The sequence below is a fragment of the Perna viridis genome, chromosome 13 (genome assembly GCF_037379345.1).
Source record: "Perna viridis isolate PV_CMFRI_1.1 ecotype Kerala chromosome 13, ASM3737934v1, whole genome shotgun sequence".
Classification (NCBI taxonomy): Eukaryota; Metazoa; Mollusca; class Bivalvia; order Mytilida; family Mytilidae; genus Perna; species Perna viridis.
Window position 1 is genome coordinate 3,017,440 of NC_142457.1, and position 27,221 is coordinate 3,044,660.

At 32.4% G+C, this 27,221-nt stretch overlaps 2 protein-coding genes across 8 annotated transcripts in view; one reads left to right on the forward strand and one right to left on the reverse strand.

The window, feature by feature from the left end:
• LOC148599249 (alsin-like) overlaps nt 1–27,221 on the forward strand; it is a 63,899-nt gene that overhangs the window by 17,190 nt on the left and 19,488 nt on the right. For all 5 annotated transcript variants that reach the window (XM_088559022.1, XM_088559021.1, XM_088559025.1 and 2 more), the window contains 16 exons: nt 4,186–4,232; nt 11,978–12,225; nt 12,560–14,215; nt 14,683–14,788; nt 16,231–16,327; nt 17,315–17,389; nt 17,696–17,808; nt 19,014–19,077; nt 19,324–19,495; nt 20,161–20,243; nt 21,381–21,553; nt 22,485–22,659; nt 23,821–23,955; nt 24,793–24,921; nt 25,794–25,861; nt 26,041–26,107. In XM_088559022.1, the coding sequence (XP_088415148.1) occupies nt 4,225–4,232; nt 11,978–12,225; nt 12,560–14,215; nt 14,683–14,788; nt 16,231–16,327; nt 17,315–17,389; nt 17,696–17,808; nt 19,014–19,077; nt 19,324–19,495; nt 20,161–20,243; nt 21,381–21,553; nt 22,485–22,659; nt 23,821–23,955; nt 24,793–24,921; nt 25,794–25,861; nt 26,041–26,107 (3,369 nt within the window). In that variant the 5' untranslated portion in view covers nt 4,186–4,224. The remainder of the gene's footprint in view (nt 1–4,185; nt 4,233–11,977; nt 12,226–12,559; nt 14,216–14,682; nt 14,789–16,230; nt 16,328–17,314; nt 17,390–17,695; nt 17,809–19,013; nt 19,078–19,323; nt 19,496–20,160; nt 20,244–21,380; nt 21,554–22,484; nt 22,660–23,820; nt 23,956–24,792; nt 24,922–25,793; nt 25,862–26,040; nt 26,108–27,221) is intronic.
• LOC148599251 (uncharacterized) lies at nt 337–8,947 on the reverse strand. 3 transcript variants are annotated; one of them, XM_088559030.1, is made up of 2 exons: nt 8,793–8,947; nt 337–2,229 (listed from the first exon to the last, which is right to left on the reverse strand). In XM_088559030.1, exon 2 carries the CDS (start codon nt 2,200–2,202, stop codon nt 481–483), a length of 1,722 nt encoding a protein of 573 aa, XP_088415156.1. In that variant the 5' UTR covers nt 2,203–2,229; nt 8,793–8,947; the 3' UTR covers nt 337–480. The 3 variants fall into 3 exon arrangements, with proteins under 3 accessions (XP_088415156.1, XP_088415157.1, XP_088415155.1); XM_088559031.1 differs by lacking the exon at nt 8,793–8,947 and adding an exon at nt 7,676–7,736; XM_088559029.1 differs by lacking the exon at nt 8,793–8,947 and adding an exon at nt 5,606–5,829.

The following is a 27,221-nucleotide window of genomic DNA, read 5'->3' on the forward strand; positions in this document are numbered from 1 at the left end:
ATGTGTTTTTTTGATGACTTGTTCTTTATTCTTTTTTTATTTCCATGCCTGTTTGACAATGAATTTCTCCTTGTTTCTATGGTTACTTGTTTCTATGGCTACTTGTTTCTATGGTTACTTTCATATTCCATCATATCCTTTAAACTTGAATTCTCATTAAATTAACTGTGATGTAGTTTTCTTTTTTTCCAAATGACTATGTGCTTATCTTTTTCCTAATCATTTTGTGGCTTGAATATAAGTGCTCATATATAGCTTTACATTTACGTCTCCTCGTAGTGTCAAACAAACATTCATTCTTTCAATATATTTGTTATTTTATGAAAGATATTGATGTTTCTTTATCATTGTATTGAAGAAATTTACAAGTACAAAAACATGCATATCATGTAGCTTTCATAAAGTGCCTCTTTATCTTTATTGGAGTAAAAAAAAGCAGAGTCTAAAACTTGGATGAAGTTGAAGAATGTGTAGTATTTTTCAAGCAATTCCATTATTTCCAAAGCAGCAGAGAAAACCAACACAACCTTCATTTGTGAACTTAGAATTAACATGAGGTCCTCGATTCCCATCAACTAGTAAAGATTGACTAGTAACGTTATTGTTTGGTCTGAAGTGTGGGAACCGTAAGGGTCTGTTGAACTGTGGCACTGAGTTTGTCATATCTACATTTGAGTGATCAGTATGTGGACCTATACTTATGGGTACTTCCATGGTCAGTTTTCCCCCACATGATTTGAATTTGACATTAATGAGTATTGTGTACGTTACATGTAATGTTCTACATCCTGGAAGAATGCTGGGTAATAATGATGTTAGTGTATGCATATGGATATCATAGCACATTAAGTTCTGTTTACTTTGTTGTGATTTGACTGGTTCTGGATGCTTGTCCTCTACCAGAATTATAGAATAGGTTGCCTTCAGTTTAGTGGCAAGAACAGTAACTCTTTGAACCAACTCACAACTGATGCTTTTGATTTTTCGTGCATATTTATTCTGAGTTTCTAAACGGACTTGAATATCATCTCCTGCTAAAAAGCATGTGCGATCTAATGCCATTTCCATGATTGCAACTCCTGCACATGACAACTGAATGTCCTCTGTGTGAAGGATTGGTGTCAGACCCATTGGAATAGTGTGGATGTCAAAGTTTCTTCTTACTGTGAAATGAAGCCTCCTAGAAAGGAGCACCTTCACAAGGTTATTCAGGGAATGATTACTTCTAGCAGAAGAGCTTCCAACATCATCACATATTCTGACCTTAAGCATGTAATCAATATTCACTCCAAAACCATGGCGATTGTCCTCATAATGGAGTGTTGACGGAATTCCTTGAGGTAGTTTAAAGCGGAAGCTGGAAACATAATGTCCTGGTGTTATTAGTGATGTCCATCGTCCATCAGGAGTGCCAACTATGTATTTTCTCTTACACAGGAATTTATCTACTTTTGTTTTTCCTTTTTTTGTTAAGCTATTTATAGTTGTTATTGCACATTGCCCGATGACTTGGAATTCAATGAATCGAATTTCGACATTACGAGTGACATCATAAACAATATTTCCTGAAATTTCTTCTCCAGGGGCATACCGATGGTTTAAATTTTTATCAACTTCAATTCCAAAGTTTTGTACATAGTATTCCTTCCTATCCATCCCTCCACGTCGGAAAGCAATGGTTCCTGGTCGGGAATAACGTCCTCTGGATATTGTACCATTAGGAATAGTTCCATTCCAGGATTTATAAGCTGGCTGATTACGCCTCCCAGTAATGGTACCTTCAGGTACAGGTGCACCTCTAATGGTCCCCTCATGGCCTGGATGGTAGCTGGTACTGGGAACACTACCAACAAAGGAAAATTCACCTCTAGACCGAGTCGTATCATGACCAGATATTATTGAAGGGGTTCCTCTAAGGGAGTTGTTTCCCTTCGATTTATTGTCATCAGGCACAGTTATATACTTTGCAAATTTCCCCTTAGATACACCTTCTCTATATTTAGCAGCCCTGGGGCTTTGTTGTCCTCCATTGGATTGGTTTTGACGATAATGAACTTTTTCTTCGGTCTGATTTAAGTCAATGTCATAGAGGTCAAAATCGATATTATCAATGTCATTAGTTATTTCCATGGTGGGAATTCTGGGACTACAACTTCCCTGGCTTTCTACTGGGATATTTTCTTTATACTGACTAGGTCCCATTGCACTGATATTTTACAGCCCATCTGCCTGAAAACAAAAATAAAAAATACTTTTCTGAAATATGAAGTCATGGAAGTATACATTTTTTTTTATAGCTTATCTGTGGTCATCAATGATTTTTACTGGCATATTAATCACTGAATTGTTTCCCGTTTAGAAAATTACAATTCAGTTTAAAAGGAAATATGTTTTAATTGAAAATTTGTCCCACTATACAGCAGTGAAATATGTACACCAATGACCACATTATTTATCATGTATGTAGCATAGATATCCATGAAAGTACTAATGTTCTTTGGTTCTGTATTTTGTATGATTAGTTTTATATATTCTAGGTTTTTTATCTTTGTCATACAGTTGTATTCATGTACATCCATATGATTTTTTGCACTTGATCAATGAAGTAGCCAAGTAGAGTATTATAATTTAATGACATATTTCCCAATAATTTTTCTGTAACAAAACCTTCACCATATGATTAAAATAATTCTAAAGTACTCTAGATAACAATGGAATTGATTGTAAATAGTTAATGGACTGCCATGTTATCAATAACAATATTTGTTTTACTTTTTCTTTTTCAACTATTTCATCTGAAGATCATAAGATAATTGCGTCCCAAAATAGAAGGTTTTAAATTCAGGTTACAATGCAGACAATGAAAGAAACAATTGTTGTTTTTTTTGGTTTTTTTTTGGAATGGCACACTTAAAGTTTCTAATAAATTCTTACATTGTTCCTACTAAGGCATAATTTATGAAAATACTTTATCATTATTATACTTTTTAAAGTATTTATGAAATGACACACTTTTGTATACAGCATAAAAAGTCCTTATGAAAATAACATATTGTAGGAAAAGTTAAACAATTGGAAACTATGACCTGTATTGTTAAGTAAATGGTTCACTTGATTTTGAAAATAGAACTGTAATTTAAACATAAATCCAATTTTTATTACATTTTCAGTTTCATGATTAAAATATGCAATTAATTCAATTATCTATGTGGAAAAGCTTTTAATGGAGAAACAACTTAATCTTTATATGGAGATATTAGGACTTCAGAGTTTGAATAGATATATAGCTTTCATTAGGTGGATATCCAAACTTTAGATTGATGTCAGAATGTCCTTGATACATGTACAGTGAAGTTCTGAATTAACTTAAGAGCCAAGGAATTTTTAAAATGTGTTGGTAGGAACAGATTTTGGGCTTCTAGACTATAGTTGGGCAATTTTTGAAAAAAAGGATGGGCTTATTTAACCAATCCTCATCCAAAATGGATGGCCCAGAACCAAACTTAAAGAAAATCTATACATGTTCATCTTTTTTGTTTGTTCAACATGATTATTATTGTGAGCTTACTAACAGTATTTCAGCATAATTCATACTGTCAATCAATAGATGAGGTGAAAACTTGATATAGTGATTTTAGGTTGATCTTTTGTGACTGTTCCATTTGTCAGGTATTCATATTTCTGAACTGTATCAGGGTATACAATTTAAAGGTATTAAGTTGCCATAAAACATACATGGTCAATTATAGGTTTCACTTATCTTGCATTGATTAGAAATTTTCCCACGATAAATTATTCATTATTTAAGAAATAATGTTCCAAATTCATTTTGCCAATCCCAATTTTGGGTTTATATTTGTATTTGGTATTGCAGATATTTTGGCTATGTAATTTCTATTCTGGAGAGCTTTGGATCATGTTACTTCAAACAGGGGAAGGGCTTAGACTAATTTTACCATACTTTTTGTACAACTACAAATAATTTGCAGTCATAATGGTATGACACTACAGTTGTCATCTGTAGACACTTGGTTGTCATGTAAATTATATATTGCAATCTGTGAAATTTTTGTATCATGAGACTTTTCAACTTTTCACCATAAAGAATGTATGGAGGTATACCTAGCACAACTATGTATGCAACTTTATATTATCAGTAGTCCATAATTTTTTTTCTGTTTTTAGATAAGATGACTTGATGAACAGTTTAAAAGACTTAAAGCCATGTCCAGGTATGATGAAAAATAGGGTCCACTTAGTCTAATGGTAATGTTTATCCATTTTAGACATTCAGATTGTGTCAAACTAAAACACCAAGGTATGGTTATAAACATTGATTAAATATGGCAGGGGATGTAAATTACTTGATACAAACATTTCCATGACCAACTCATCAGCATATCTCTATACCACAATGAATTACTGGTACTACACATACCTATCCTGCTAATCATATAATCTCTGCTGTACAGAAAGTGAAGTTGTCTCATTTATTTTAAGAATTGTTAAATCCACACAGAAGAAGGTACATTTTATGGAGTAATCAGCCCTTTTTTTAACTTTATTCAGTTTCAACCAAACTTTTAGATCAGGTATTTTAATAACTGTTTAGTGTGACTAAAGTAGATTACCAATTTTGAATTGCACATGTAGGTTGTATTTCACATGGGTTGTATTTTACATTCTAAATACAAAGAACTATATGTTGAGAATTTCTATATCTGCTCAAATTCATAAGGCCAATCACAATTAAATTTACATATGCAAGATTAGATAATGATTTGACATGATATTAAGCCTTATATTACATGTGCACAGGTGATTATGACTTTTGATTTTTGAAAAAAACAGCTTTAATCAAGTTTAAGGTAATTTTCTTGCTAATAAAAAAGTAAGGCTTGAATCCAGATATGTTGAATATCTGCAAAAAAAAATAATCTGAAGCATCAAAATAGGGGAACATTTCATAGACATCAAAATTCAAGGACATGGCCAAAACATGAAAACAGGAAACAGAGAGGTTCAACATAAATACATAGACACTGAAATATGATACAATTACATAGAAAACAAGAAGTGAACATTACTGAATGAGTTGTCTTATGTCCAAAGTTGATTCAAATATGAAATGTTCCACTATAATGTTGCAAGGAGCTCTGTTCCTGAGTTTCAAGATTACATACACAGAAAATATTGAATCTTGTGGAATAAACATGTCTACAAGTGTTTTGTGACATGCTAATACATTATAAAAGACTGTGTATTGAATTTTAATGCACTTAAGTTATGTTCGTGTGGTTATATTGAATGAAATTGATGATGCAATAAGTATAATATTGATTTTAGAATCTTCTACTGAAAATTGAATGACTGTATTCATATTGTGTCATGGCTAGCGCAAAGTTACTTCAAATTTATAAAAAAAAAATGATGCAAATATTTACATAATATAATGAAAGATATATCCTGTACTGTAATTTATATTAGAAATTTTAAAATTTCTACTTGTGCTTGCAGGGTAATGGAATTTTTTTATGCATATAATAAACATCGTTGGTGAGATAATTATGTGTCATTTGAAATGCTTTAGGTTACCTTTACTTACATTAGCTTTGAAGTTAGTCCATTTTTAAGTTATTTAAAATTTGTCATTTTCTAAAATCCTTTATATTTATGCGATGTTACTCTTTCTTCATAGTGACAAACATCCTATAGATTTGTAAATTATAATCCAACAAGTTTGTGCAGTAAAATACATCCAATTGAGTTTAAGTGTGCGAAGGCATTCAACAACATTTCTCATATGAAATGTCGCCACGGTATACCGATTTCCAATAATAAATTCTTAACAGTCACATTATGTGGGTATCGTTGACAAACCTCTCAGCTATCAGTAATCAGTCATCGATACAATTGTTAAAAAAAGTTATGAAATGTATATTTGTTCTTTGAAATTCAAGTTGCTCATTTTTTATATGTTGATTTGAAAAAAAAATGTTCATTGTATGTTATCTGATTGATTAAGGTCAAGATAACTGTCAAACAGGTGTTAATTTGTTATTTTGTCATTAATTTGGTCTGGCATGAACAGTTTAAGCATGTATTAGTTATATATATATGCTTTCAGATAAGAATTTTTCCGTGGGCCTAGAAGCCATTGCTACTAAATTTTTTTGGGGTCTCTACATATACATTATATATTTTTTTAACAGGAACAGTCTATTTATTGAAAACAAAAATAAAAATGTTGAAGTTGGATCACTTGAAAAGGAAAACTTTATAGCTTACACCATCTTTGCTAGCCAAGGGTTACGGTTTTGTCCCCCTTCTCTTCCTGAAAGGAAAGGGACAGGACCATTACCCTTGGCTAGTAAAGATGAGCGTATGCATGTATTAATCCAAATCAACCAGAGGATAATGTACATAGTAATGCCCTTAAGGTAACAAAGTCAGTGTAATTAGAACTGACTTGATACATTTGGTCCAATGTAGGCTGTACAGTCTGTCAGTCTGTTGCCCTGTGGTTTTTTGTCTGTGTTGTTTCTGTCAGTGGAAATCATTATGTGAATTTAGGGCTTGATTTTGATAAAGTACCATTAGAATATAGACAGTACATTGGCAAGTTACTGGCATATTAAAAAGTGTATCTATACTCCAAGTAATTATGGCTCCACTCTGATTTTAAAAATATTATGCAATTAAAGTTTACATATATCCTTCTAATATATCTAAATACAATCAACACTTTGATCTACATAGAAGAATTTGACCCTTGGGCCAAACTTTAATGGTGTCTAGAACCATATAGTCAATGGTCCAAAAACAATTAGTTACCTGCCTGAGGTCCATCAGATAATTTTGTATTGGTCTTTGGGCTGGAGAAATATTTGATAAATAAGTTGTCCTGAAAAAGGCTATAGACTAGTAAGTTGAACTTAAAGTTATTGTTTGTTAACTTTTGTACCCCCCTTTTTTAAATGAACACACTCTATTTCTCACCCTCTCTGTTTGTGGGTCAATAACTGCCTCAGTTATATTGTCTTTTGAACAAGTCAACAAGAAAATAAAGTACATGGAGTAATATTTCATAGCAATGAAAGACACTTTCTAAGAAGTAGAGCTTAACATTTGATCATTTGAGCAAATAAAATGTCACAAGTAAGTGTTCTGTGCAGCATTTGAAATGGCTAAAGTAATCCAGGTAAAATAAGGAGCACTTGGCTTGTAAGAGGTGAATTTGAAGTCATGTCATGAAATCTCTAATGTCTTTTTAGGGAAAAATGAACAAAAATGGCAGAGTTTCTGCACCTCCCAAAACACTGTAAGTTCATCTAAATTAACACCTCCTATTCCTTACTGTCAGAATGACAGAATAGTTTATATTGAGATAAACTGTCAGGTAGAAGAAGCCAAATGCCATACTTCATCTCTATATGAAGATTACAGGTTAATATTCATTTACAATTTTCTCCCCAATGATTTTTTTCAATCAGTTTATTGAGCAGAACTTCCATTAAAATTGTAAATATGTCTACATACACAGGTAATTTATGCCATTTGTATCCTTGGAATATTTAAGCAAAAAGCTTCCTCTAGTACATATACTAGTAATCTATATAAATAGCCTTTAAAAAATTCTTCAAAGGACCTTAGCCATAGATATCAATGATCTTACCTTTTTTATTCATATGTACATTTTTATGAACATATTAAGATATACATGTACTGCAATTTACCTGTATTTCTCTATGTCTATGTGTACTGTATGGTGACTAAAAAGACTTTTATTGATTTTGATTTTAAGTTGTGAAATGCAAATCATTAGATTTTCCAAATTTTTGTTGTTTACTCGAGGGAATTAGTAAAGATGTGGGTATAGTTTCATACAGCTATTTATTTCTCTTGGTTCAAATCAAGTTTGGACATTGCCTCAAACTGTTTGGCTAGGACAACTGTCCTGTAATAATTCTATCAAAAAATATGAATTCATACTTAAAATATTATAAAAATAAAGTACTATTTGAAATTGAATTATTTTGGAATTTAGAAAACCACCAAAGGAAAATGTGTGTAAAATTAGCCCATACTACTGAAGGGAATTAGCAAGTAAGCCATGCCAGCATGTCTAAGGGGTAAGATTAATTGGATAATAAAAGGCCAGGAAAACTAACTCTTTTAAGTCATGATGACCTTATGAGGGGCTAGTTTTATAAATAATTTTTTTTTCTTATTTTCTTAAATCCAAAATAATTACGAATCAACTAATATCCAGTTCCCGGATAAAAGCAGATGTCATTGATGAAAATGTTATGCAATCATGTGAATGGTGTATACTGATACATGTAGCTCCATGTTACTGGTGTATACTGGTACATGTAGCTCCATGTTACTGGTGTATACTGGTACATGCAGCTCCATGTAAATTGTGTATACTGGTACATGTAGCTCCATGTTACTGGTGTGTACTGGTACATGTAGCTCCATGTAAATGGTTTATACTGGTACATGTAGCTCCATGTAAATGGTGTATGCTGATACATGTAGCTCCATGTAAATGGTATATACTAGTACATGTAGCTGCATGTAAAAGGTATATACTGGTACATGTAGCTCCATGTTACTATTTGAATCATATTTTAAAGGCTAAAAGAAAATTTGATCAGCTAGAAATTATCATAATATATAGACGAGCTAATCCACTTCAGTATTTTCCTTTAAAGTGTTTAGCCACCATTTTTAGAAAAGTATATTTCAAAAAATCTTTAAATAGTGCTAAGTCAAATTTAACATACCTGAGGAAAAGGAATATTGCACAATGTTCACGTAATTAGACTGGTTTATCACCTTACTCTGTAGAAAGTGTAGAAAATCCTTTTGACCAGTATTAAGTTGTTCCCTGGTCCTGTCTGTGGTCTGATGATTCAGGCAGAAAATATGATAAGGTGCTTACCAGATAATAAATGGTGTGTTAAAACAGATCATTTAAATATTGATAATATTTGTATTTTACATTTTTGTAAATGAATTTAAATTAGGTATTTATTGAGTTGGCTCCTAGTCATTTTCTAATGTTTGTCTTAGTTATAAATTTAAAACTCATTCACCACTGAGAAATGATCTTAAGTCTTATGATGGAAGAGTGTTGGATATTCTCTTTATTTGTAAGCTTGGGTTTCTTGTACTTTGTTTAATAGATATATATACCACCACTCAAAGAGTGAGTTGTATCCTAGAATTACCATGTCCAACCATCGGTCTGAATTTTTTCACAAAGATCTGAACTCCCTGGCCAAACCTCCCTATGTGGTTTCATATAGCTATAGGGGGGTATACATTGTAAGTGATTTTCGTTGCTCTCCTACATTAACTTTGGGTGGGGGTATGTCTAGTATGACAACATGACAATGCTTGCAACTTCATGGTTTTTAGTCCCTGTCACTACACGTAAGGGGACATAGAAATACCAATGTCCATCCATGCAATCTGTCTGTCACACTTTGTGGAACCAACTTCTCAGAAACTGCTTGATGGATTTTGTTCAAACTTTGAATTGATTGATTTTGTACATACTACACTATAGGAATAATTTGTTGATGCAACTTCTCAAAAACTGCTCATTGCTTTTCGTTCAAATTTTGTAGGATTTGTAGTCACAATATATAGTTGATCATATTATGCAGTCACTTTGATTGACAGATTTTGCAGGAGTAATGGGACTTCGTTGAATTTCTATATGTAGGAACACTTTGAAGATGTAAATTGTAACTTGGAGATTGCTCATCAGATTTTTTTCAAATTTTGTTGGATTGGTAGTCATCATATGTTGTTGATTATATTGTACAGCAATTTTGATTCAACAAATTTTACAGAAGTTTTGGGACTTAGTAATGGATATTACACAATAGGAACACTTTGCGGATGCAACTTCTCAGAAACAGCTCAATGGACTTTGGTCAAATTTTGTGGGATTGTTAATTACCATATGTAGTTGATCATATTGCACCAAAATTTTGTTTTGACAAATTTAACAGGAGTTATGGGGCTTTTGTACTTTAACTTTTTTTTGCAGTGGTGGGGGACATATGGCTATGTGTAGCCATCTATTTTTTTTTTTCAAACTTTTAACCTAGAAAAATATATTAGTACAATGTAGTATAAGAATTACAGGTAAGATTATGAATAGTATCAGTTGCTGATGAAATTTCTTCATTTTGTAGAATTTGAAGTTCTACATTTGACTCTATAGTAAATCTTCAAGAAGACAAATTTATATAGCATATTCAACAGATTTTTTTTTAGTTTAAAACATAGAATTCATATTTGTAATTGTTGGTGCATTTAGATTTAAAAGGTATACAATTCTAAACTGAAAAACAGAGGGTTTCTTTGTGTCTCCCTTTAGACCACCATGTGGGCTTATTACGTACTCAAACAGGTAAATTTGATCTGATTTATCTCTGTTAAATGTCAGTTTCCAATTTGACAAAAAGTCTGATTCTTCATACATGGCTTTCTAAAAGTCTGATTTACCATACATGGTTTTCAAAAAGAAGTATGGTGGTTATCTTGAAATGAGCACAAAGACCACTCTCTCTTCTTTGGTATCTGAGTTCTGCTGGATTTACTTAGTAGGGCTTGCTGCTTTTTCTCGTTTTTTTTTTTGTTGCTGTGTGTTTTTCATTTGGTTTTCCCTTTATTACACTCCCTTGTGAAGTGATGGATGGTGAATAGTGATAGGGGTTTCTGTCTGTTCTTCGCTATGTACTTCCATCCTTATTTTTTCATTTTCTTAACATGGAAGATTGATAGCATGCCAAGGCCAATGAAGGTGGTGTTTAAATCAAACTTTACATGGGACAAATGCACAGTTATATTGATTTACCCTTGAATATGTAATTATATTAAGGAGAGATGTAATTATTAGTCTTGTTGATAGATGGATTGTCAATGTGCATGTTTGCACAAAATTACAGCCATTATTGATGCTGGCTGTCAGTATGGTATTGTAGGTAATTATAAATTACTGAAGATATAAAACAAGTACTTATCCATGAAGAGATCAGAAAATTTGGTATATGTATTAGTGTAACCCTAGTAAACATTTAATTCCAGAATCACAGCAATTATATTTTTCAGTCTTATGAAGAAATGACCTCAATCACTGGTTACATTAGAATGATATCACTCTGTAAGCTGGCTTTGAGTTAGGAGTATATATAGTGATTGGGGTGTCAATCCTTCTGTCCGTACTTCCTTATGTTACTAATGCAAATGGATACTAATCTTTTATCTATTACTCGTCCAACACTACTAGATGGAATTTATTGAAACTTTCACAAAGTCTTGATTATTGAGCACATACTATCTTAGATTTTGATCCAAATCATTTTTTAGGTTCAAAAGGTGTAAGTTATTAAATGGGGGAGTAGGAGATGTCAAGTTACTAAATGGGGGAGTTGGAGATGTTAAGTTATTAAATGGGGGAGTTGGAGATGTTAAGTTATTAAATGGGAGAGTAGGAGATGTTAAGTTACTAAATGGGGGAGTTGGATATGTTAAGTTATTAAATAGGGGAGTAGGAGATGTCAAGTTACTAAATGGGGGAGTTGGAGATGTTAAGTTATTAAATGGGGGAGTAGGAGATGTTAAGTTATTAAATGGGGGTGTGGGAGATGTCAAGTTATTAAATAGGGGAGTAGGAGATGTCAAGTTATTAAATGGGGGAGTAGGAGATGTGAAGGTATTAAATGGGGGAGTAGGAGATGTTAAGTTATTAAATGGGGGAGTAGGAGATGTCAAGTTATTAAATAGGGGAGTAGGAGATGTCAAGTTATTAAATGGGGGAGTATGAGATGTCAAATTATTAAATGCGGGAGTAGGATGTGTCAAGTTAGTGAGCATTGCCCACAGTTTTTCTAGTTTTTTCTCTTCTTTGTTTTTATTATTTATCAAAACTATTATTTATTTCTTTATTTAGGAAGCCAGATGAAAGAGATGGTTGTGCATTCTTATGGCAGGGATTCTATGGCAATGTTGATGTAGTGACCTTTCCAATTTTCAAGGACAAGAAAATCAAACAAGTAGCTTTTGGTGGAGACCATTGTGTATTCCTGACTAGAGAAGGAGAAGTTTATACCTGTGGTCAGAACAATTATGGACAGTTGGGAATTGGTGATTTGGAGACCAAAGACGCTCATGATCCAGTGCTAGTTGATGGTCTTAAAGGTCTGCCTTAAATCTTTTGAAAAAAAAAACAAACACTATGTCATATAAAAGATTAAAATTACTGCAAAATTGTTTTATTAAAACTTTTAAAACTGCACATTCTATCATGGAACTATATAGAAAGTAAGATTTAGAAATTATACATAATGAAACAGCTCAAGAACTCATTTCAACACTTACATGCTATAAATGCTTGTCATTTAACTGTCAAACAGTGCCACCCAACAAAATTTGATTAAAAGATTTTCCATTAAATAAGAATTGAAGATGTTACATTATGTTTCTTAATTTTTTATCAGGCTATTTTACAAATTTCTAATCATTTTTAACCCAGAGAAGGACATTGAAGAGATTACCTGTGGAAGTTACCACTCAGCTGCAGTTACTAAGTTTGGTGAGGTTTTCTGCTGGGGAAGGTCAGATGAAGGTCAGTGTGGTGTACCTGAGGGAGACCCATCACTTCAGAGTGGTGTGGTATCATCACCTCAACTTGTTAGAATACTGAAGGAATGTGATGACATGTGTGAGCATGGGAATGTTGGACCAGAAGAGACTGTCCAAGTCAGAAAAGTGGCAGGTGGTAAAAATCATACAGTAGTATTGTCTACTGAGAATGAGGTTTGGGCTTGGGGCAGTGGAACAGCGTTAGGTGTTGAAGGTGTGACATCTTCCAGTAAACCAATTCTTGTAGATGGACTTATTGGAAGGAATGTGTTAGATGTTGTTTGTGGTGAGTTATACACTGTTGCTTTAGTAGAGAAAAGTGTTCTTGATGAAACACCGAAAATACGAACATCCTCTTTAGAAAAGACTCCTCACAAGTACTATCCTACCACTTGTGCTAAGTGTAATGAGGAAATCTATAGCTACACAGAAACACAAGATACTTGTATAATATCAGAGAGCCATGTCTGTGCTGAAACTGGAAAAAATTCCTCCTCATTAGGGTCTGACCAATCAGAACCTTTGATACATTTACAAGAATGTACTCAAACTGAAATTGGCCGATCAGAAAATTGTGCACAGAAAGAAGAATTTGTCACAAAAGAGGATAATTCAGGTACAATGAAAACACATGTTCTGGAAGGGAATATTTCTATTCCTGAAAATACAGCAGGTGATAAAAGTGACTGTGATAGGGGAGATAACTCAGGAGAAATACGTTCCACAGACAGAACTTCTGAAGGAAGAAAATTATCAAAGAGCAAAAGTGATGAAAATGTTTGGCAAAAACAAAACCTCGCAGTTGAGAGATCAATTTCATCAAAAAGTGATCATGTAGTTTCTAGATCTAGAAGTTTCATTGATGAGAAAAATGCTAGAAAATTTCTAGCCAAACAATTAGATGAAGATGAAGTAGAAACCAAAAATGATGGAAAGAATGAAGGTGTTAGAACAGCAGTCATGGATAAAGTTGGTGGAATTTGGTCATCTGTCCAAACAGGGTCAACCAATATTGTTCAAACAGCATATGCTTTGCCTCAGCAGATGTCAGGCATGCTTGGTACTTTCAAAACAAGTCTCATTGATCGTATGTCTTCTGTGTCAGCCAATATGGAACAGGAAGAATCGGGATCCAGTATAGACTCTAATATACATCTGGTGGGATTTGACACATCAGATGAAGATGTTTTTCATGCAACACAACTAGTTGAAAGTCGGCTGTCGAGAGAAGAGACTGTTGGACAAAGTTCACAAAAGACAACACCCAAAAAATTAGTAAAGTTATCAGATGCTGGTAGCCGCCCTTCTTCTGTCCCAAGCACACCAAAACATGGCAACAGTGAAAATGATATTGCAGAAACAACATTTGTAGAAAGTGTGAGTGCTGAGATGCAGATGCAGAATGACAGTAAACTTGAAGACCAAGGGGAGGCAACTCCTAGTAAAAGCAGTACTTCTGGGGAAGCAACTCCCAAGTATAGATCTATAAGGACAATTCTAGCCAAACAGGCAGAGATGGAAAGGAAAATTTCAACAAGATCTTCAAGTGAGTAAAACATTGAAATGTACTCATGTTATATCATGGAGGAGAAATTTTATCTTGTGCCAAAGTCTTGTTAAATGTATAAATATTTGTACAATATTGAAACTACAATACACAAATATAAAACCAAATATACTGGTATTCCAATGTTTTCAAGCTCTTAAGCAACTTCTTTTTTTTTGAAACCATACATGGTTTTCTATTTTAGATCCATAGATTTTAATTAGTTGAGAAGGTTATGTACATCTAAGTACATGTAATATCAAACAGTATTTTAACGATTGAAAATTCAATAATTTTGTTTAATCTTGAGAGGTATTGAAATTGATGTCCAACTCTTAATCAATAATATAATTCTCTTTAAAAGGAAAAAAAACCTTTATAACTTATTCACACAGGAACTGGGTAACCATGTGTCTTTTTTTTTATTTTTCCTTTTCTATTAACATTGTTTATTTCATAATTTTTAGTTGCTGAAGATGAAATGAAACGACCTTCAGTTACTATAGATACAGAAGTTTGGTCATGGGGTAAAAATAGCAAAGGTCAACTTGGGGTCGGGGATATGATTGAAAGGTAAATCTTAGATTGTGTATAAAAACAGCACTTCCTGTTTAGCTGGACTTTCCCATACTGTATAAGTATGGGTGTACCTTACATGGCAACCCATGCATGTTCTTCAGTTTACAAATGCTAGAAAAAAGATGTAAGAAAAAAATGTAATGTCAAATTAAAAAATAAAAATTTCTACAAAAAGGCATTATTACCATCTATTCCTTAACGTGAGGTAGAGATCACATTAAATGGCAAGCTCTATATGGCTCTAAAACAAACTGAAAATTGGGAGATTTCTACCACACACGAATCACACAAATAGTTAACAGTTGAACAGGGAGGGATAATATAACTGTCAGATCTGGGATTATTGTGTGCAGCCACGAATGATAATCATATGATCCTCACATCATGTAAACATATCGTTTGATTATCATTTATAAAAAATTGGCTTACATATGATTATTTAAAATGTTGGTGGAAAACATGATTATCTAATGAAAGGGTAATCAAGATAATCAAGGGAATCAAGATTCTAGTTCAAGTTCAAATTCAATAGTTTATTAAAGTCTCACCACATATATTCATATAAAACATGATAACAATAAGAGATAAAACATACAAATTAAAATGCATGAGCCATTCTAAAAAGAATTATGAGAGACTATTGAGAACATAGTAATATATACATCTAAAATACAGTTCAAAAAGGTATGATTTATCAAAGATATCATAGATTATGCCATAGTATTTTACTGAAAAGAAATAGTATTTTATATCATTATATAAAATACTATTTCTTCTCAGTAAAATACTATGGCAGGTTTTGGCAACTAAGCTACATACAATTTCATTGTTAAATAAATATATAAATTTATCATCATCAGACAATGACAAAAAATTTTCATTATAACTAATAATATCTAAAAATAGTGACTGTCTTAGATCATCATACAATGGACATGTTAATAATACATGGTGTTCATCCTCCATATCATTACAACTGAGACATAATCTTTCGTTTAATGCTAACCTTTCATAACAACCACTTTCAATCTTTAAAGGTGCTACACCACATCTAAATTTTGCAAATGCACTACAAAACTGTAAAGATATATTTTGCAACAAATATTGTTCAGTTCTAGCAGAAAACAAAAGAATTTAATCCAGGGACAAAGACTAGACATGGTAAACACAGAAAACAAAGAACATAAAATAACCAAAATAATTCATAAGAAGTAACAAAAATAGATGAGCAACTTGGACTCCACTAAAAAATCATGTGATTATCATATATATACTGAAACATATGTCAATCATATCACACTCAGTTCATATGAGTATATGTTTTACTACATATGATTCTCATCTGTTGCACTTTTGGTAGTATCTTTTAATCAGCATTATTTTTATATAACTACACATGCATTTTTTTAATAAAGATACACCACTTCCTTTTTTAGATGCCATCCAAACATAGTAAAAGCCTTGTCAAACAAACGAGTTGTGAAGCTGTGTTGTGGTACCAGTCATACTATGGCTCTTACTGCTAACTCTCAGGTATAGATTGTAGTACAAAATTACTAAATATAAACTAAGACCTGTTTAATGTAGAAACATCATTTAGCTAGATCCTTTGATCTCAGTTTCAGCTATATGGATGATGTATCATCTTTAAATGTTCTTAGTTTGGGGAATTTTATATATCTACCCAAAAGAAGTACTGATAAAGGACACTATAGCCACTATGAAGACATCCTCATATCTTGACCTACCCATAGAGATCGAGGGAAAAGGAAAACCCTCGTATCTTGACCCACACATAGAGATTGAGGGAAAAGGAAAAGCCTCATATCTTGACCCACACACAGAGATTGAGGGAAAAGGAAAACACTCATATCTTGACCTACACATAGAGATCGAGGGAAAAGGAAAACCCTCATATCTTGACCTACACATAGAGATCGAGGGAAAAGGAAAACTTATGACTAGTATGTAAGAAAAATGGGATGACTTCTCATTCCATATTGTCAACTTTCCTTTCATCTCTGGCAACATCCTTTCAGTAACTGCATATGGAGTTTCCATATCACAACTCATACATTATCCCAGAGCTTCCCTTAACTACAAGGACTTTTTGTACTGTGCTAGACTTATTACAATTAGGCTTCTAGGACAAGTTTATGTCTCTGCAAGATTGAAGGCAGGTGTTTCTAGAAAAGCAGAGGACTCTTACCCTACTAGTATCTCAGATTCAGGCTCCAAGTTTTATTAGTCCAGGTTTCTCATTTTCTATTGTTTTTTTTTTTGTACAGGTTGGTTTGGTTATTTCAGTTTCTTTGTGGTGTGTGTCTGTTTTCCATGTCTAGTCTTTATTGTTAGAATATTTTCTTAACATTTTTCTCAACTCTTGGTTCCATTGATAACTCTTTATAAAAATGGGGCATATGTTATAAGGGATTTAAGATGCTATTGGATATAAGCTACCCATACAAGTTGGGAAATACCTAGCACAACAATGCATACATCTTTTTGTTCTATTTACAGGTATACAGCTGGGGGAATAACACATCTGGACAACTTGGAAGAAAAGAAGATTCAGCCATTCCTAACCTAATAAAAGTATAAAAATTATAGTTATCAAATTATTTTATCATATTACTTTGATAAAATAAATAAATGCTGAAAAATATTTCTTAAAAGAATTTCATGATGTGCCCATGAAGAAACTGACCCATTCAAAGCTCTTAATTTAACTGTCAGAGTCCTTAATACAGAATGAAACTTAAGAACTGATGTTATTTAAAGACAAAACCTGCAGTACTTCATTTAACTTTCCTTTTTTTTATGATACCTAGCTATAGTTTTTTCATTGTTTTTTACAGACTCTGCTCTACTTCACTTGATATCTCCATTTCTCCATTTTAGATGGTACCAGGTTGCTATATATGGGACATAGCAGCAGGTGATTGTTTCTCAATCTTCCTGATTGACAGATCTGGGTTCCAACCAGAGGTTTTCTTTGTTGGGAAACATCCTACGTAAGTTGTACTATCTATGGCATTTAGGGGTATCAGACCAAATAAATATAGGTATTTAGAGTTGCCTACCTTAATTTTATTGTGTAAGGCTTATATTTTTAGGACATTATACACCCTTATGATCATTGTCAAATTCTGTATGGTTTGACAAATTTAATGATTTTCAGATTTATTAGTTCAGTTCTGTTTTTTTTTTTTTTATTCATCACTCCGTTACTATTGTACCAATGGTCATTTCTGGTCTTCAAACACTTTGAAAAAAAAACTATGTCAGCATGTAGTTTTGAAAAAAAATAGTGATGCTCCTGCCAAGGAAAAGCAAAAAACTGCATGATAAAGAGTACATTTAAATTCATTTTATTGATGTTCATCCACAATATTGGTGACTCCTATCCATGAAATTAGCTTTTTGCATCAAAAATGAAACTTACAAAATTTCATCTTTTATTACTATTTTTTGGGATGTACCTTACTATTTTCATAAGAAAGGGGTAGGGAAGTCTGGTTATTCATCAATTTTGTTAAAAAAATGTTTTAGTGTTGTAGTTTTCATATTTTAAAAGTTTTATTTTTTTATCTCTTGTACCTAACAAATATATCACAACACTAAACTTTTATCATATCAATTTGATGCATATATCATATACATTTTAACACAGTTTTAGCTTACTATACTTGTAGTTGTGACTAACTGCCTAGGCTATCAGGTTCTTTTTACATACATTTATACTTTCAACAAAAATCCTGTCAGTCTGGCAAAAATTTTAATGGTTTTTGACTGGTTGTTTAGGAAAAAAATTTAACATTGAGTTTCAGCAAATTTTAAATTCTAATTGAGACTGAATACAGTGTAACATATTTTCTGGCCAGCACCACAAAACTTAAGTCTAAGAATATGCTTTTAAACTGTTTGTGATGTCATAGAATTCAAGGACTTTGATTTGAGCCACCATGAAAGTTAAGGATTTTCTCAGACTTAAACATATTTCAGATTTAGTGGCACATAGAGTGGGTGTATATGTTATAGGTATCTATAATTTGAAGTGTTTTTTATTGTTGATTAGTTTAGTCTAGGAGCAGAAGATTCATTTGCTGTGTTTTCAGTTTTTTGTACATGTATTTAAATACATGTAGATATGATAATGTTTAGAAGATAATATTGCCAATGCACAGTTCTTATTTATACACCTTTATGTATATTTCAGGAGAGACTTGTATGTTCCTACACATTCAACAAACAGACTCACTTCATTAAATTTTCTGAAACAGGTTTGTGGAATTAATTTTAGTGTACAGATGCCCTATATTTATATACTATGTAACACCTTTATCTATCAAAAAAGTAGAGATTTTAGATATGGGTTAGCAGTACATTCATACATTCTAAGGGAACTCATTAAATTGTTTGGGTTTAAAGATAATATAAATTACACATGTTTCATAAGACTTGTATTTTCTCAGGTTGTTGTGGTACCACTTGTAAATTTTGTCAAATTTATTGTTTGTTTTCTTAAGTCTGGATGGATTCGTGGGGTATCATCAGGTGGAGATAACTCCTGCTGTATTTCCTGTTGTTCCTGCCATAATTATTTTATGACACAGTTTGAGTTGGCTGCATCAGAGAGAAAATTCTATTTTCATCTTAACAAAATCACCAAATTACTTCTTGATCCTCTGCAAAAATCACGTAAGATTTATGTATTGGCTTAACATGTTAAATGCTGTAAAGCCATTAACAATTGTGAGTTGCAACAATTTTAATTAAAATAATTCTAGAAAAAAAAACAGTATACATTGTTATTACTTGGCTCATGTCATACCAAAACTGATTTATATTATGATTTGTGATATTTTATTTTCATTAATATAATGAGAATTGATATATATGGTAATTATGTCAAAGCGACAACAACCTCACCCGCATGAAAAATGTCAGCTCAAGGCCACCCATGGGTCTTCAATGAATGACATGGACACCCTCACACCACAAGGCAGGCTGCAGCTGGCCCAAAAACAACATTATATAGTTAGCACTATATACTCCTGCAACATAAATGTATGCCCAGTAAACTGAAAGTGAAAACAAAACGATACATTAGGTGCAAAAAATGCTGGCAAGTTAAAGTACTTTGGCTTGATCACAACTCCTCCCCTTTTTTTAAAGTACTTACCAGTGAAAATATCAACTACTTTATATTGGTGATACATTTTGTTCCAAAAATATGTTCAGCTTTTAGTCTGAATATTTTCCTAAATAAGTGAACAAAATCTTGTTAAATTTCCTGTAACTCAAGTCAATACTAACTAGATTGTGGGGTACAGAACTCTGATATTTTCTTCTTACTTTTTCAGCATTTTTCATTAGTTTAGATGTCTATCCATACAAATCAACTCTACAGAATCTAATAACTGCCTTTAAAAGGGTATCTAACAAGGTATGAGTAGTTATATATCAATGTTTAAATAGACATTACTGTATAAACATATTGTAAAGGAAAATCAGTAAACAGGTAGGGTTACGCTCTACCTAGATAGGCATTAAAAAAGTAAACATTTTTAGCTCACCTGGCCGTCGTCGTTAACAATTATACAAAACTTTTCTCCTCTGAAACTACTTGACTAATTATACCCAAACTTGTTATGAATGTTCCTTGGGGTATCCTGCATAGAACTGATTTGGGGATTTTTGATTTGTCAAAAAACATGTCTGCTGTTACTAAAAATAGAACATAGGGGTCATACAGTAATTTTTTGCATATATCTCCTAAACCGTTATGTTTATACAAATTCTTTCAATAGCTGAATTGATCCATGTTATTAGGACTACTAAAGTCTTCAGACTCCTTTTAAGAGTTATTGCCCTTGAAAGGGGAAAAAAGACTTTCTTTTTTAATAGTTTTCAGTCAATATCTTGAAAACTATGATAGATTAAAAGAAACTTTCAATTGTTGAAAAGATCTTGTGATAGTCCTACCAAAGACTTCTTTAGTCAAAATTGTTGGACAACTTTTTGTTAAATTTATTGCCTTTGAAAGGCAAAATTCAAGAAGGTGAGTGATTCAGGCTTCTGGGAGCCTCTTGTTTATTTCAGACTAGTGTTGGATTTCATGCAAAAATAATGTAAAAAAATTGAACTCACAAGATGCTGACAATTCTGTTTATTTTGCCTCTATAACTGTTTTTTTTGTGTCAACAAAGAAATGAAGAAAAAAACTATAAATGAAGAAATAGTGATATGCATTTTGTAATTTTTTCTGTATTATATAATTTAATATTTTGCCATAAATTTAAAAATGCTCTGTAATTCATATTGTGGAGTTTCAATTGATGTGATTACAATTCAGAACCCAATTGCACTAAGATACAGTCAAAATTGACTGACAGTGTAACCTGATGGCCTTTTCGTTTGCCTGCCTTCCTGCCTGGAGAGTGGCAGGTCATAGGTCTTATCCCTGGCCATGTCACTCCAAAGACTTTACAATTCCCACTTAATGCTTGGCCTACAAGCACGCTGTATATGGCAGGTAAAGTCATGATTTGTTGGCTCAATAATGTATACATTTTGTTATCAGGTATGTGAAAGTCTGATAGAGATGATGAGGATGATCCAAGCTGGGTCAGATCTTCTGGAATGTTCTTTCATCATCAATTACAGTCGTTATACTGTTGAGTTCAAGCGTTACTATATGGCCCTGAGTGATATGTTGGCTGTGGCTGGATTTGAGTACATTTGCAAAGTTGGAAGGTAATTTTATTCAATGAAAACCTTTACTGTTATGTATTAAATATAGAGCATTAAAGACATCCCATATATGTAGAAGGTCTGAAATGTGAATTGTTGAAATTTTATCTGTCTGTCTGTCTGTAAGGCTCATAGTGGAAGTCTTGCTTATTCCTGCTAGTCAGACATGACCCATAAGAACAAGGCAGTGGGTGAAGTTGTTATTGGGACACAAAAGTAAAACAACAAAATTAAGCTTGCATTAGTTATTGCTGAGTAACAACTTGTCAATCCAACTACATGTACATGATGTAGTTATGACAACAGTCTTTTGAATTTCTGCATTTCTTTAATCTCAACTAAAGATATCCAGCAGTCCTTTTTCACAAAAAGTAGTCGTAATCTATTACATCATAATACTTTGAACTACAACGACTTCATGACATACGATTTATTTTACACTTACGACTATTTGTGAAAAGGGCTGCTGGTTTGAATATGTATGACTCATACTACATCATGTACATGTATTATTATAAGGTTCTACTCAAATACCTCAATCCCTTGTAGGCAAAGTTTTAAGGCACATTAAAATCATTGTTAAGAATGAAGGTCATGACTCTTGGACTTTAAAATGAATAACTGGACTTTTAAATGCATTTCTGGACTTTTGACTGAATTACTAGTACCTTCGTATTGTAAGCAGAGATAATTGTGATTTCTAATTTTCACTGTTTTATAAGTTTACACTGGATCAAAAGATCTCAAATTATATTTTCACAGAACTGACTTGATCCTTTTTAGAACCTTTTAAATTATGATACTGGCTTTGTATGTTTATTTTATTGTTGTCTTGTTGCTGCCATTTTGCAAATTTGATCTAAACTGAAATAATTGATAATAGCTTGTAATCACCAAATAGTCAATACTGATCTTATTTTTTTTTATTTTGTAGTGCATTCTTTGACACAGGTATTGTCTCAAAATCTTTGAAAGAGTTACTTCCCCCTGATACTAGGATAGAAAGGGCACAGTATCACTTCCTGTTGATACAGATCTTGGAGTCACCTATCAGTCACATGAGGGAATACATAGATCTGGCAGAAAAAATTGCCTCAAACTTTCTGCAGGTACTGTTACTTACAATCACATACCAGAGATGATAGAACCTAGCAAGTGGCAGCTGTTGTAGCACTTGTTGAAAAAGAGCAGACAGACGGACATGCAATAACAATCATACTTTCTTGGTTATCTATTGTGGCTGAATTAAAAAAAAATAGGTCTTTTGAATTTAGAGGGTCAATTTTTTTCAATTACGCTTGGAACTATTTGTTAATCATTTTGTTAATCATTTTGTTGTGAACAAAAGACAATGCAGTATAGTATTAACTTATTCACACACATAATTAAGTATGTGATTTTCACAAAGGACCATGATAGAAGCTAGTTTCCATCATACTCACATTTTAGTATGGATAACATATACATGTAACTAGAGTTGAAATTATTAGCTTTGAGATTTGAACTGTTTTTAAATCCTTCATTTTATCATGTGTATTTGACATTACCATATTTTGTGGAATAACAGGATAATTAATTGGAAAAGAGTGAATAACAAAAATATTTTATGAGTGCTGAAGAATGAAGATTTAACAAGTGTGCAGAACTTGTTCCGTGCACAAGTTAAATCCTCAAGCGTTCTTGGCACAATTATTCAAATTTCATTATTCACAATAACCAATTGATTATCCTATTTATTATATAGAATCTCTTCATATTTTTTCGATATTTTCAACATGAATTTTAAATTTTGTGATTTGCGGATTGATATATAAGTTGTGACGTTTTGGCGGTAGAAAGTCCTAGAGTGAAATTACCAAATTTATTTCAGTGTGAATTTTTGAAATTTATTACACTGGAAACATTTGATCAAACACTGCTATCTATATAATAAAATGATTTCTCCCATTCTATGCCAGTGAATGAAAATACATGTGACTGTTTAACCACCGGGCATTGATTAAATTTTTGCAAGAGTTTTCCATTTTTAACGTTATCAGATTTCTTATGCCTGATTCTCCATCAGCCTATTTTTGGTATAAATTATTTCTCCACTCTCTATGGTAAAATTTAGATTTGAACATGCTTGCTAAAGCTCGCATGTTGAATATTTTAATATTACCATCTAGAGTAGAGGAATACTGTAAACCACTAATTACTAAAGGAGAATTTATATATACATGTGTCTTAGATTCATCAAAAATTTTACAATCAAACTCGTACATTTTCAGGACTCAGAGGAATTTGACACACTCCATAGAGTTTCTTTGAACTGGAGTAGTTTACGTCACTCTGCATCGACAGATCTAGATATTGCTGAGACTACTAGAGCATTCTGGGAAGGCAATTCATTACCAAAACTGGCAGTTAGTTTATTTTACATGTAAAGAAACTCATAAACACACATCTTTTTTACAGTTTGTTAAATTTTAGTAAAGAAGTTAAAGATGTTTTGGCTAATTTTATTGGATAACAATTTTCCTCTACCTTGATTTGTGAAATTTCATAGGAATTAAGGTGGACAAGTGAGGAAAAAAACTGACTGCTAATAATAATCTGCAATTAATAATTTACAGGAATGATATTTTCAGTAGAATTCAATTGTTTTGAGAACTAAAAAGTAATTTTCTGAGTTCTGACTGTCTCAACCTTACAAAAAACTCTGATTCAAGCTTTTATCAGAAATGTGACTTCTGAAATGTTTAGGTTTGTATAAAAAGTCAACACAAGTTTTGTTCTTTTTTTTCTTTATTTGCATCATTCTTAGTTGAGCCTGTACATCATAAACATTTCACCAACTTTCTATTTCTGTATTGACCCTTTTATTATTCAGTGTTTGCTTAATTAGCCCTAAAGTGTCTTGTGACTAACTACAAATGCCCGCAGGGGTTTCTAGCCCACAGAAGCACTCACCTTGATAGGTTTCACTGATTTTCTGTCTTAGAATATCCCAACAGGCCTAGCAACTATGTAAGAAGCTGGTATTTGGAAAATGCACACAAATCTAGTTGTCTGTTAAAAGCACTACAGTGTTTATAATAAATGTCAAATTGTATTTGCATGTGTGTGGACAGATGTTAAGTAAAACCTACCCTTTTTGCTTATTTTAGAAACACATACTTATTTCTCTTTGTCTCAGGTGAGACATAAGGCTGACATAGTATCTCTCCATTTATGTCACTGTAGTTAATTTCTATTTAAAGGATGCAGTAAAGATCCCCAGTAGGAGATTGGTGAAGGATAGCAAGAAGAAACCATTGGTTTTACAGGGCGGAGGGAGATTCTCAACACATCTATTCCTTTTATTTAATGACATGTTTATACATGTACAGGTAATATTTCATTAAGTAAATGCAAATTTGAAACATGTCAGATTGATTCATAATCAAAATGTTGTCTAGTTTACAATTATTTGAATTGATGAGTGGGGACCAGTTGATGTTAATGTTAATGACATCATAGTACCAAGCCAGATTATACAAAATAATCTGGTTTGCTCAAAGAGAACCAGCCAATCAGAAAGCTTGTTTCAAACCAAATTAAATAATTTTATTGTAGTAAATCCTAGATTAACCACTGTACATATCACCATTTTTTTTTTTTTTTTTTTTTTTGAAAATTTTGTTGAAAAAAAAATTGTATGCCATAATTTAGTTATAAACCTTGACAATTATTGCATGTGGTTTACAATATCAGTTGAGTTGGAAACATCAAATGAATTAATAAGCTTTAAATTTACAAACAAAATGCATGCATTATGAAAACAAGGGAAAGCCAGGCTTTATCAGTTGTAGGTACCAAACAATGCAAGGTGTGTTATGGAAGGAAAGAAAACAACAAGTTTGAAGATCTAAAATTGCCAATGAATATATTTGATTTTTTTTTCAAATATTAAAGGAAATAGGAACCCAAAAAAAGTTTTACTCTAATTTGATAGTGTCTATGTATACATGCAGAACAATGCTTTTCTTTATTTACAAAGCCTCACTTATTAGTCTTAATTAACTTTAATTTTAGTGTATGCTTGTGCTTTCTAGAGCAGTATGTAGCTACACTACTGGAATGATTTTAGCCTATGATACATGTATGATGACCATGTATTTAGAGTCACTGTCGTACTCTCACTTAAAAAACGCAATTCAAAAACACACAATACCAAATCTTTTCTATTATATGTTCATTATTGTCCCTTTCAAAATTTAAGGGGTATAATTACCAAGTTTTCCAGTTAGAAACAGCTTGGATTGAGGCTCCATCTGGTGGTAAATTAGAGTAAGTACCATTTTAATCCAATAGTAACTTTGAAAAAAATCTTAATTTAAATATATGTATACTCTTTAAAACCTGATTTTAGATTCAGCTTCAAAGTTATAATTTTTTTCTTTAGCTTATCATCATTTTTTTTTCATTTTTAACTCCTCTATTCAATATTGAATTTTTTCTATGTCTAGGAATGTGATTGTGTTGACTTTCCCAGAAGACAAGTTAGTAATGACAGCATCTAGTTCAGGAGATAGGGTAGGACATTACATGACTCCATGGCAACAGATTTTGTAGAAAACTAACAAAGACACAAGGGATTAGGAAATAGCTGCAATGCTTCTGAAGATTTGGAGGTCATGGTCACAGAGCCAGTAAATGATTATCTGAGACCATAGAATTTGACCTTGACACTTCTAATTCTTAATCTTGGCACACCATACAGTAATCTCCTTGTGTAATAATGACAGTGACAATTAAAAAAATTCGTGGTGTCCATAATGGAATGTAGCTTAATTGAAACTTAGTAATTTATTATCTAATAGAATTTGGCTTGAAACATTCCATATAGATCCTCCTTCAGTTTCTCCACTTGAGATGGTAAAATCATAATTTGGGGCTTTAGAGAGCACTTTAAAATTTTAATTTTACCATAGAAAGTGGAGAAAGCATTTGAATCAAGAATAGACTTAAGGAATGTTGGCTTATCCCATGAAATCTGCAGAAACCATGTAAAATGGTTGGAAAACTAATTAAGAAATTTAGTCACTGCATTTTTAATTACAATGTACCAGCTTAGAAGAGAAATTAGAATTACAATTCTATAGATCACAAATTGTCAAAATGATAAAAGAAGTACTTAAAAGAGTGGCTACTAATGCCAAACTGTGAAGGTGCTATTGTCTGTGGGGTACCAATTTTAGTGGTTTTTCCGGGGTAGGCCAAACCACGAAATTTGGTTTCCAGCAAAAAGGAGATTTCCATTGATGTGTATACTGAAAACCTCAAAACCATGGATTCAAGAATCCATGAACTTGTGTTTCTTCTGTAATCCACGAAAATTGGTATCCACGAATTAAAGTACTTTCATAGTATTAATTTTAGTGCTTCCCAGATCATTAAACATTTAATTATCATTCCCAATGAAATGTAAATTAATTGCTTAAATATGAAAAATCTTTGAAAATCCATGCATTCAATACTCTGTAAAGATACACAATTCACTCACCTCAAATTAAATACAGTGGAACTTGTCTTTAAAGAACACTTTCTGATTTAAAGCATGTGGTCAGTGTAGGCAGGGGTATGATTAAATTACAGTAGATGTCTGGTATTGACAGGCTTTTGACACTGAAATATGGCTTCATGTGTT

Coding starts and splice junctions, on each gene's coding strand:
- LOC148599251 (XM_088559030.1), bottom strand. CDS start 2,202: ATGGGACCTAGTCAGTATAAAGAAAATATCCCAGTAGAAAGCCAGGGA.